General features: G+C 39.9%; 1 protein-coding gene across 2 annotated transcripts in view; it reads right to left on the reverse strand.

Moving 5' to 3' along the window:
* The window catches only part of pde9aa (phosphodiesterase 9aa), a 30,787-nt gene that overhangs the window by 17,520 nt on the left and 402 nt on the right, over positions 1–12,865 (reverse strand). For both annotated transcript variants that reach the window (XM_016450808.1, XM_016450807.1), the window contains exons 2-6: positions 8,515–8,585; positions 8,345–8,422; positions 7,586–7,629; positions 4,712–4,766; positions 4,466–4,536 (exon numbers count right to left, since the gene is read on the reverse strand). In XM_016450808.1, coding sequence (XP_016306294.1) covers positions 4,466–4,536; positions 4,712–4,766; positions 7,586–7,629; positions 8,345–8,422; positions 8,515–8,585 — 319 coding nt within the window. The remainder of the gene's footprint in view (positions 1–4,465; positions 4,537–4,711; positions 4,767–7,585; positions 7,630–8,344; positions 8,423–8,514; positions 8,586–12,865) is intronic.

The raw sequence follows: 12,865 nt of genomic DNA on the forward strand, positions 1-12,865 counted from the left end.
AGCGGATCTAAATATTTATAATTAATTATAACTAGTTATGATTAATTATTCATATTTCCCCATGAGCTGATTCGCAACATATAGATGCTCTTCTAATTTATCACACCCAATCCTTTCCAGTCAAAATCCTCGTGGACTCTGGAGCGTCGGGGAACTTCATTTCCTCCCGTAGTCTCGCCGGATTGCAAATTCCCCGCTGCAAAAATTCCACGACCTACCAGATCACCACTGTCCAGGGAAAGCCGCTGGGCAAGGGGCTGGTGCGGCACCGCACGCCCGAGGTCGTTCTACGGATTGGATGTTTCCACACCGAACGGATCTCTCTACTGGTGCTGGAGGAGGCCGTCGTGGACATCGTCCTGGGACGCCCCTGGCTCGCCAAACATCAACCCACCATCGCCTGGAAGTCCGGAGAAATACTCACGTGGAGTGTGAAGTGTAAGCAGGAGTGTCTCCGGGATCTGCCTATCCCGATCTCCGTCGGGAACGACCTTCCTGTCTATTCCACCTCGGTGGAAAGCCCGGATTCATCGCCTGTCGCTCCTCCTACTCCCGAATATCAGGCGTTCCAGGACGTGTTCAGCAAGCTCGCTGCCACTCACCTGCCACCTCACCGGCCATGGGACTGTGCCATTGACCTGCTGCCTGGGGCCCAATTACCCAAAGGACGTGTCTATTTCCTCTGGTCCCTGCGGCCTTGGAGGAGCTCCGCGGGGCCCACGTCTTCAGCAAGCTGGATCTAAAGAGCGCCTATAACCTCATCCGCATTCACAGGGGTGACGAATGGAAAACTGCCTTCGTAACGCCCACCGGGCACTATGAGTACCGGGTCATGCCCTATGGGCTTTCCAACTCACCCTCCATATTCCAAAACTTCATGAATGAGATCTTCAGAGACATGCTCAACCGGTTCGTCCTCGTCTACATAGACGACATACTCATTTACTCACCCACTCTCGAAGCACACCGTAACCATGTCACCCAAGTACTCCAACGCCTCCGCCAACACCGCCTGTATCTCAAGGCGGAGAAATGTGAGTTTCACCAATCCACCGTTCACTTCCTGGGCTACATCGTCACCCCTGCAGGGGTGCAAATGGACCAGAGGAAGGTGGATGCCGTTCGGAACTGGCCCCAACCGACTACCATCAAGGAGATGCAGAGATTCTTGGGGTTCGCAAATTTCTATCGCCGCTTTATCGCCCACTTCAGCCAGTTGGCGGCACCACTTACCTCTCTCCTCCGACGGAAGGCCAAACTCCTCACCTGGACCCCGGAGGCACACCAGGCCTTCAGTCAGCTCAAATCCGCCTTCTGTACAGCTCCGGCCCTTTCACACCCAGACCCCAATCTCTGCTTTGTGGTCGAGGAGGATGCCGCGACCCTGGGAGTGGGCGCCGTCCTGTCACAATGGCGAGGTGAACCCCCGTCCGAGCGGACGCGCTTTGCCGCCAACACCAGCCAGATCCTACCCCTGAAGAACCAGAGCCCACCCTGCCACCTTCCGTCTTCATGTCTCCTATTCAGTGGGCACTCACCGACCAGATCCGTGCCGCCACTCTCACCGAACCCGCTCCGCCGGGAGGTCCAGAGGGGAAGAACTATGTCCCATCCACCCTGCGTATAACCCTTCTGGACTCCGTTCACACCTCTCCGGGATCGGGACACCCAGGCAGCCGCCGAACCCTCTCGCTCCTCCAGAACCGCTACTGGTGGCCCCACATGGCCCGAGATGTCGCCCGGTATATCAAGGGATGTTCGGTCTGTGCCATCTCCACCATGCCACGTCGTCTGCCCGAAGGGAAACTGGTTCTGCTACCCATCCCTCGCCGGCCCTGGTCCCACCTGGGTGTGGACTTTCCCACTGACTTACCTCCCTCGAACGGATTCACGACCATCCTAGTAGTCGTCGACCGGTTCTCCAAATCCTGCAAATTAATTCCCCTGCGTGGATTACCTACCGCCCTGGGCCGGCTTCAATACCTCATAGACTGGGAGGGGTACAGTCCTGAGGAGAGATCATGGGCAGACAGAGAGAACATACTGGACCCGTCCCTCCTCAACGACTTCCACCAGGCTCATCCTGACCGTCCCGCTCCCAGGGGCCGCGGTCGTCCTTGCCGTCAATCTCGGGCGTCAGGAGACGCCCGTGGGGGAGGGGGTAATGTCACGGAAACACCTGCCTCACCAGCCTCCTACACCCGCTCACAATCACCTGATTATTAATCACGGACACCTGAACCCACTTCAGCTGGAGCCAGTACCTACCCTGGGCCGAGTACGCCCAGAATTCCCTGCGCCAGGAAACCACCGGACTCACCCCATTTCAATGTGTGCTAGGTTACCAGCCGCCCCTGTTTCCTTGGACCGAGGAACACTCGGAAGTCCCAGCGGTAGATCACTGGTTCCGTGAGAGCGAGAGGGTATGGGACTCAGCGCATATCCATCTCCAGCGGGCCGTCCGGAGGCACCAGGCCCATGCAGACACTCGTCGGTCCGACAATCCCATCTATCAACCAGGGGACCAAGTCCTCGAATCCCGGCGGCGAGGCGGCCGGCTTCAATACCTCATAGACTGGGAGGGGTACAGTCCTGAGGAGAGATCATGGGCAGACAGAGAGAACATACTGGACCCGTCCCTCCTCAACGACTTCCACCAGGCTCATCCTGACCGTCCCGCTCCCAGGGGCCACGGTCGTCCTCGCCGTGGGGGGGGGTGGGTAATGTCACGGAAACACCTGCCTCACCAGCCGAATCAGCCTCCTACACCCGCTCACAATCACCTGATTACTGATCACTGACACCTGCACCCACTTACCACACCAGTCAAATACACACTCACCTCAGTCACTCGTCGGCTGGTCTCAAGGTTGCAAGCTTCTCTGAATGGGTTCCTTGCCTCCCGATCTGCCTGTCAAGCCTCGGATTCCTCAGTTCTCGGCCGGAGGACCAAAGTGCCGACCCCAGATAAGACTGTGTTCTATGCTTCCATTAATTCCTACGTTTGACTCTTTTCTGTTGGAAGCTACTCCTAAGTTCCTTTTAATAAACTCTCTGACTTACGTTAACCTGTCTGTTTGCCTCTTTGTCCCGGATGTGACAGACCTAGTTTTGTATTTTACAGGCTCTATTGATACTCTGATGCTAAACAGCACTCTGCACATGGCACTTCAGCCGGATACAGAGCCTTCTAAAATATACAGTGTGAAAGGCTAATGAATAACTTTACTTTCTAAATACAGTTGAAAAGACTAGAAAAATTATAATCTGCACCAAATAATGTAAATAACACTTTAGTATAGGGACCAATTCTCACTAAGTTGTTTATTAGCATGACTATTATTAACATATTGGCTGTTTATTAGTACTTATAAAGCACATATTCTGCATGACCATATTCTACATCCCTAATCCTACCGAATACCTAAACTTAACAACTACCTTACTATTAATAAGCAGCAAATTAGGAGTTTATTGAGGTAAAAGTCCTAGTTAATGGTTTGTTATTAGCGAGAACTGGACCTTAAAATAAAGTGTGACCATGATAACTTGTATATTGTCCTCATAGAATACAACAAATGAGTGAATGGCAAAGTAATAGGTAACCTATGAACTGGAGAGATCCCATAATATCCATAAAGCGCTATTGCAATTATTAGCCTTCATCAAGGCACTTAACCCCAGGTCACTCACTTTGGATAAAATGAAGCAACAAAGTGTAGAGTAATGACAATTTCAGATCTTAGCTATTGAGGTAAAAAAAAAAAAAAAACAAAAACATCAAAAGGAAGCAAAGAAGTGGATCTCAAGGAAACCTGTAAAGAACAGGCCCAGGTCACATTTCATTTCAAAATAAACAAATAAATAAATAAAATCAAGAAATAAAATAAATAAATATTTTGCACGAAGGATGGAAGCCTATATTTTTATTATGTAAGACATTTGATATTGGAGTAAAGTGTGACCTGAATATGTTTTTGTGTGTTGCACTCTAAGATTGTATCTAGATGCTTTCTTGAAGTTCTTCATTAACAACAGTGCATGTCTCAGAAGTCATGTCTCTAAAAACACTGGGCACCATATGTTCACCTGTTAATGATAAGTGCATGGTATAGAAAATGACCCGTATCGACTACAGCATCATCTGCTGTAGCGCTAAATCTTATTGGATATATTGCACAATAAATAGCCGTCATTGATTATTTGAGTTATCAGCTGTGGTATGGAAGGCTTCTTACAAACACAAAACATATCTACTTCCTCATTTCATGATCCCTAATGTAAACAACATGCTGCACTGGGTTCACCATAATGTCACCTATAAGCACTACAGAATAAATGATCAGCAATTCACTGAGAGCCAGAACGTGTTGTTTGTGAAGATTGGCCCGTCCATTTTAACATGAACTCTGTCCATTAGCAAAACCCTGGACAAGATATTGAGTGAAAACAGTTTAAGACTCACGCTCCACTCTCTTCTCCAGCATGGCTAGGCGATTTGTCACCTCGGTCTTCAGTTCGTTGATTTTAAATGCCCTTGGGGAGAGAGCAGCCAGGCAGACCGGTGCAGATGGAGAGAAATATACAAAGATCATTCATCCTTGAAATACCAGAAGGATTCCAAATTCAATCAAAAGAAGGTCATTATGAATTTGCTGAGAGATAAAATACACATAAACATAAAATACACAAGCAGAGATGGCAATAATACCTGGAGAACTGCTCTGCCACCTGGGTCAGAACATTCTGGAAAAGCTCCTCTTTATCTGAGAGATGAGAAAACAAGCCACATCCATAATCATGGCCAAAAACTGATTCATGAAGTATTCACAGTTTCACATATCTGTGTTTCCTCCTGTCAGCCTAAAAATGTACAATGAATAAAGCATTTCACAACAAACAGTATAATTAGTCCGATAAATGGAGGGCGGACAAGACTGAATATAAAGATGAAGATGAAATCCCACCTGCGTATGTATTACAGAAACGGTGACTTCTTACACAAGTCTTAGTACTTGCTTATTATATAGAATGAGACTTGATCAGTGGTGGACAGTAACGGAGTAGTTTTAATTCGTTACTGTACTTAAGTACATTTTTCAAGTATCTGTACTTTACTGGAGTAGTTTTATTTTGAGTAACTTTTACTTCACTACATTTCATAAAACTTCTCATTACTCCTTATAATATATCACGTGCTCCGAGACGCAGAAGCTTCAGGTTCAGAAAATTCATGAACGAACTGATTCTTTTCAATGAACCCGTTAAATCTGTTCGCAAATCGCACCAAACAATTCATTCACGAATTGGAATGCTTTTACTCAAGTACTTGATTTGTGTACTTCGTCCACCACTGGACTTGATAAACATATACACTTTCTAATGTAGCTCCACTCACTGTCTTGGCCAAATTTCAGCCTAATGAAAGGACCTGGGAAGCAAAAACGGCCTTTTGGCTGGCTGTCATTACCAAGAGCTCAGGGTTTGGCTGGTTAGCATTGTCTGTTAGCCACTGATGGTAACTTGACATTAAATTGATCAAAAGTAATAGCAAATTAATAATGTTACAAAAATCAGCATATTAGAATGATTTCTGAAGGATCATGTGGAACTAAAGACTAGATTAATGGCTGCTGAAAATTCAGCTTTGCAGGAATAAAGTACATTTTAAAATATATTACAATAATACACAGTTATTTTAAATTGAAATAAACCTAGTGAAAAATAAGTATACTAAAATGTATTTGAAATACATTTATTTAATGCTAAGTATATTACAAACGCATTTACATATTTATGTACTTACTTTTAGTATACTAAACTGTTATAATTAAAGTCTGTTAAATTGGAACAACTAATTTTGTATTTAATGCACTTTAATTGTGCAGAAGTAGTGCTGAAGTCCAACTAAGTTTAATTATAATTTTAATATCAGTAAGTCTAGAGTTATATGTCAGTAAATATGTTAATAGATTTAAACTATACTGTTTTTGTACTGAACTTATACTGAGTATAAAATAAATGTATATTACTTTTTTGCTAGGGAACATTTCACAATACTATTGTGTTACTGTATTTTCAATTAAATGAATTCAGCCTTGGTGAGCAAAAGAGACTTCGGACTGACCCCAGACTTTTAGTGTTTGTATTGGTAATATTCCACTACAATAAAGTATAGATGTTCTGCCAGTGTCTGCTGTCCTAGTATAGTAATAGTAACAAGTGTCCTGTGCGTGTTCTCTTGGTGCCATCAGCCAATCAGTTTTTAAATGATGTCACTGTGACACTCACAGTGACATAATTTCAGTGAGTCATTAGTCACATGACATTTAGGTTCAGGTGACTGGCTCAACAAAGCCTGCCAAAGATGGCAAACTTTTTAAAAGTGGGGGTCATCTGGAGGTCCAACACCAGCAAAGCAACAAAAGATGAATGGGGATGCTAACGGACAGATTACTCAAATTGTTATATAGGTTTTGTTCACTGCATACTCTCTCTCATCTCCAAATGACTTCACAGAGGTCAGAGGTCACATCAACTTAACCAGGCTATTGCTGCCTTCGTGTCCTCCAATGCAGCTCCCACTTACATCTTTGGAAGTTGCAATTATGATTTGATGTGTGTTGGTTGGAATTATATGGGCACATTGTGCAATTATATATTTCCTTTTGTGTACTTCTTTTTACAAAACATGACAAATTATGTATATTTTTGAATACATTTATTTTTTCTTCACCAACAACTCAAAATTTGCAATTAAAAAGTCTGCTCTGATATGGCACATTTTGCCAAATGTAGTCATTGCATATGGAAAATATGCATACTATGCGTGCGTAGTAGCCTATACTACATGGGTTCTCTACTCTGGCCCTCGAGATCCACTCTTCTGCAGAGTTTAGCTCCAATCCTTAACAAACACACCTGAACAAGCTACTCAGGGTCTTCAGGATTGCTAGAAAGTTACAGGCTGGCGAGTTTAATCACGGTTGGAGCTAAACTGTGCAGGAAAGTGGATCTCGAGGGCCAGAGTTGAGGTCCTCTGCTATACTATATAATGCAGAAATAGTATCATGATCCTATGTTATTCCAAAAACACCCACAGTATTTGTGCGTAATTGATAGGATATTGAAAAGCAAAGCAGAAAAATATATGATGTCGACAATAAATCTACTGAGAAATAGTTTTGGAATGCAGATGAACCAGAGATTCTGTCCAAAAAAAGGACCTTGTATATCTGAGTTTGCTTTGAAATCAATAAATAGTTATAATCACTTCCCTGCTCATGATAACACAGATAGATTGAAAAGACTGCAGTCCACCCCCGCTGCAGGAGTGTTCGCACAATGAGAACTGGAGTTGCTCTTGTGAACACACGCAGCTTTCTGCGCACTCCATTTATGGAGATTTGAGAACATATGATTGATCACTCCAGAGCTGTTTCAGACTTCATAATAAAACAAACCCTATTTCCCATTTCAACCGGAATGTAAACACTATCAGTGAAAGTTCAGCGCTGTAGATGTGATTCATACATACATAAACATTCAGTGAAATTACATAACATGCAGAACATCTGACATTTACCTGCAAGTTGTCCGCCAGTTATTGGCACCACTTTGTACGGCGACCTTCAAAAACACCAGGACAGACAAACTAAGTTACAAAGCAGTTGGCGCCACACTAAAACACGTCCCCTCTCCCTATAGGACAGTCCAGTTACTCCTCATGAGAGCTGCAGCTTTCTGTAGCATTACTGTCCAAGATGTCTACTCCTCTGGCAGTCGATTGTGATTGTGATGGTGAATAGACTCACTTAGACTCTGGTTCTCAAGGAGTAACTTCCCCTTTATCTATATCTGGCCGCCATTCATTGTTTGTCTAGCATGTAGGGTAGATCTCCATATAACCAACAGATAAGGCACAGTAGGCTAGTTTACTGGGCTTCTCACCTCTGAATGTTTAAACAACATCTTTATGTTTCCCTGAGTGTGTCTGCAAATTGGTGTTAAATTGGATCATTGGTTTTATATTCTAAACTTTCCAACATTTAGTGTTTAATAAAAAAGTTACAGTTGAGAGAGATGAAACACTCTAAAGAGTTGGGCCATTTTAAAGAACCTGCAGAAAAAAAAGGTCCATATTATAATGACTCGTTTGCTTTATTTCTTACCTATAAAAACAGCATATGGACCAGTTGCTATAAAATTGGTTTGAAGATATTCTGGCTAAATGAAATGTTTTGACATTAGTGTGTGAAACTGATTCAGAGGTCTACTGCATGTGTATAAGACACTTTTACAGCATTGGATTTATGTTTATAAATGGGATGGATGGCTAAGTTACCTCTCTGAGTTGTTTGGCATTGTGGGGTCGATGGAGACCATTGCTCCTGTTGAGTCCAGAAGGGAGATGGTTGTGTTCCTGTCAGCAGCAGACACATTCTCTAAATTTGGGAGCACTTCAGAATTGAAAACACTTCAACTACACACACATACACATACATTGTACTGTACCTGGAGAGCCCCGTGGCAGTGCAGAATAACTCCTTTATATCACATGGGCTGCAGAAACGGCTGAAAACCACCTAACAGAAACAAAAATTCTAATCAGTGTCTCTGAAACATACAGAGCTTCTTCAGTTAGGGCCACTTTTGACTTAAAATCCTGATGAATAAAACATATTTATGCTATGTTAAAGATCTGGTCATGACCCTGATAGGTGGTGTGGATTTTTAATATTGTGTGCAACGGTAATGACTTTTTGGAAAAAATATTTCGGAGTCTTGGACTTGCCAATACAACAGGTTGCATGTCAGTTCATGTCACTTCACATGGAACTTATTATGTGGTGTACTAGTGGATGTGATTATCTGTGTTGTGTATATACATGAAAATTGTCCGGTATTTAAATGGAAATGATTTAATGATTTTAGTAATTGAACACTGGCTAATGAATGACGACGTCAATATAATTAGTGATAATTAATTTGATAATTCAGATAATTGAATTGCTTTGCACACTGAGGAAGGCTTTGAGCTGAAACATTTGTGTCTTTTCCCATCAGTGATGAATGTAAAATAAAACGTAAAAAGAAGACTTTTCTCGTGAGTGCGGATCATGATCTCCTATACTAAGTTCACATGGAACTTGAAATAAATTAGTTTATGAATTAAACTGATCAAATACTGAACAGTTTGGTAATGACACCTAATAAAGCTACTCTCAGACCATGATGATTATTTTTTTAATTTGAAATAGTTTCACTGTTGTCTTGGCAGAAAAGACTTCCTTCATTTTCATTCCATCAAAACCAAATATAAAGAATTTTGCAAATCCTCAATTGTTTTGTGGCATGATGATAATGACAGCAGTATTAGGGACAGCAGTTCTTTGTTATGAAATTATTACATTGTAGGCATAAATGCACAAATAATGAATATGTTTTTTACACTCTAATTTCCCAGATTTTAACACTTTTTAAAGGGGAAGTTCAAAATTCTGGGTGGGTGGCAAGATCAAAATAGCAGAAATCTGTCAAAATTTGTTAAAAGGTAATTACAGAGATACTAATAATAATAATAATACAATTTGATGCTTTTTAATCCCTCCTTTAATACTAACATGATAGCTTTAAAAATACTGTTTCTCTTTAAAATCATCTTACAGGAGCAGAATCGATGTGGCAAAAAAAGTCATTTCGATTTTTTACATTTTTGAAAAGGTAAGTACATTTCTTTAAGATTTCAAACATTTTATGAGATAAAGAACATCTTTAAGCATTAATAAATTGCACTGTGCCATCTCAAATTATAGGCTTAAGTGTAACAATAATATATAAAGATAATTTGTACTCTCTTATTAAGACAAAAGTACAATTTCACGGATTTTAATACTTTTTTAAGGGGAAGTTAAAAATTCTGGGTAGGCGGCAAGCTCAAAAAAAAGAGAAAAAGTATAGATACAGAGATAATAATAATACAGTTTGAAGCCTTTTTAATCCCTCCTTTAAAACTATAATGACTGCTTGAAAATCAATGCAGCTATGATTATCTTCCTGATTTCTATGTATGATGCTGACCATCACAGATGATAGTTTATTGATTATTTGAGACTCTGTACACGGCCAAGGCTAAGTGCTGTAGTCCATCATTTGTATGTAATGTCAGTTCTGACCCTGAGCACTCTGACCCACTTACAACACATGTAAATCTATCATCAGCAGGCACAACAAGACAGCAAAAACAGGTGACAACACAGAAAAGACAATGGGGCGAGGGGTGTAGCTGACATACGGAGCGAAGGAAGAGGAAAAAACAGAGAGAACGATAATAAGACTTCGAGCTGCAAAGACAGATGAGAGTGAGCAAGAGTGGGAGAAAGAGGGAGAACGGGGGAATTGTTCCATAATACAATTGCAGGTTCTGAGTTCAAAGATATGAGAAATACTTATTAGTGTCCAAAAAAGGGCTTCTAATTGAGCACTTTGTCAAATATGAAACATAAAACTCACAAATAACAGCCTTAGAGAATAGAGACGATAAAATGATATACCACCAACCACTGCGCAAAAATCAGTTATTTAGCAGTGGATCATCTAAGTACAGTTCACTGAGAAGTTTCTAGTATTTTCTAGAGACTATGAGAGATTTTAGGGCTGTGATTGAATATCAACTAAAAAGCCTGAAGACATACAGTTGCACTAGAACAAAAACTATATTTCACCACTTCTCCTGTCGTATGTGTGTGTGTGTGCGCAGAAAGTGTGGGTGTATGCATACACACAGATGTGCTCATTAAAATATCCATTTGTTTTTCATTGTGTTCTAAGCTTTTATATGCTGATTATTTTGTTTTTGTCCCATTGCCAAGGCTGAACAATAGCAGGCTGATGCACATTTGTAACTAACAAAACAAAACCATAAGCATACTCTAATATAATGTATGCAAAGCACACTAATTTGGTGCAAGTAATTATTTGGTCCCAGTTTATATTGTTGTCGTTTTTTTACTGTACTTAATTTTTCAACTTGATAATTATAATGTGTGTATTATGTTACACTGCATGTAATCACACACGTTCAGAAATCATTTGCAACATAATTTGCACCACATTATAAAAAGTGCTATTATAACTAATAACAAATAGCATCTAAGCTTACTTTTATTTTACAGTGACACTTTGTAGAAGCTAAACTGAATATCATTCTGCTAAACATCATGTAAATATTTTTACATTTTAATGCACACAGAAAATGTTTTTAATTTTAACAGGGAAAAAAACAATGCTACAGTAAAATGCTGTTAACTGTAAGTTACCTTACCGTATATAGTGAACAGTAATTATAATGTAAATAATTATAATGTACAGTAATTATAATGTAAAATCTGTGAAATGCATGGCTTTTGGGGGTAAAAACTACGAATTGCCATATAATTTAGTCAAAAACTGTAAAATGGCATTCCCAGAAATCCCTGTGTGACAGATCATATGATCATACTTTATTTATTTTAAACAGTTTGTAATGTGCATTGTTACATTTTCTGTTATTTAATGAATGTTTGTTGCATTCTTTTAGTATTTAAATGCATTATTTTGTTGCATCATTTGGTGTGTTTTGTGTTTGTGTGTATGAGCCAGTGTTTTATGAACAGGTAACTTACGATGAACTGATTCATAATGTGGTTTTCTAGTATACCACCTGTTTTATCATGTTGGTTATCAGTACATTTTGAGATAAAAAGCCAGCTTAGGCAGTTCAAGTAGACTGGTATCACTAAGTCACTTGATGAAATACCTGAAATATTGTAACCCATTTTTTTTATTACAGTGAATTTCTGGCTGCTGTTTATTTTACTGTAAATTTAACAGGATATATTTAAAGTACAAGTACATACCGTAGTAGTTAAGACACTTAATATAAAGTGTGACCAACAAACAGTCAGAAACTGATTGTCACTTGGATACCTGTAATTTAACTGATAATATCTCAGCCATATCAGATCTATTAATTAGAAACATTGTTAAAGGCTGTCAGGCCAGCTGTTCACTTACAACCTCATGACAGAGTTGAGATTTTCCTGAAAATGTATAATATGGTAAAGCATCATATACAGGCTACTCTACTCTGTAAATAATAATAAAACGTTTTATGAAGGCAACCTGGAGGCATTAAAAAAGAGGGTGTGAGAAACAGTAAGAGTGAAAAATGTACAGTTAACAAGTGCAGAGGCGATTTTCTCAGACTCCAGATTTTCAAATAGTTGTATCTCGGCCAAATATTGTCCTATCCCAACAAACCATACATCAATGGAAAGCTTATGTATAATACATTGAATACATATGATGTATAAATCTCAATTTAAAAAACAATGACCCTTATGACTGGCTTTGTGGTCCAGGGTCACATATAGTCAAATCAATCAGTAATTTCTGGGTATTTGAAGTAAATTTCTTTGAAAAAAATTTTAGGTGAAGAAAAAGTTTAAGCATTAATAAGTTCATTGCTCCATCTCAATCTACATGTAAACTGAAAAATTCTCATTTTGAATTTAACTTATTGTAATTCTCAAATATCCGTTTGTAAATAATCAATTGTTTACTGTATAAAATTATAACAGGGAGTATAATATTCAAGACTGTTCTGTAGGCTACTGACAAACGTAACCAAATAAAATATAAAGTGATTAAAAAGAGACATTTTAATACATACATTATGTATTTATTTATTATTTATACAGTATATGTGTATGTTATGTATGTATGTATGATACATACATACATAACATACACACACACACACACACACACACACATATATATATATATATATATATACATATACATATATACATATACATATATA

The sequence above is a fragment of the Sinocyclocheilus anshuiensis genome, unplaced genomic scaffold (assembly GCF_001515605.1).
Source record: "Sinocyclocheilus anshuiensis isolate Anshui unplaced genomic scaffold, SAMN03320099.WGS_v1.1 scaffold507, whole genome shotgun sequence".
Lineage (NCBI taxonomy): Eukaryota > Metazoa > Chordata > Actinopteri > Cypriniformes > Cyprinidae > Sinocyclocheilus > Sinocyclocheilus anshuiensis.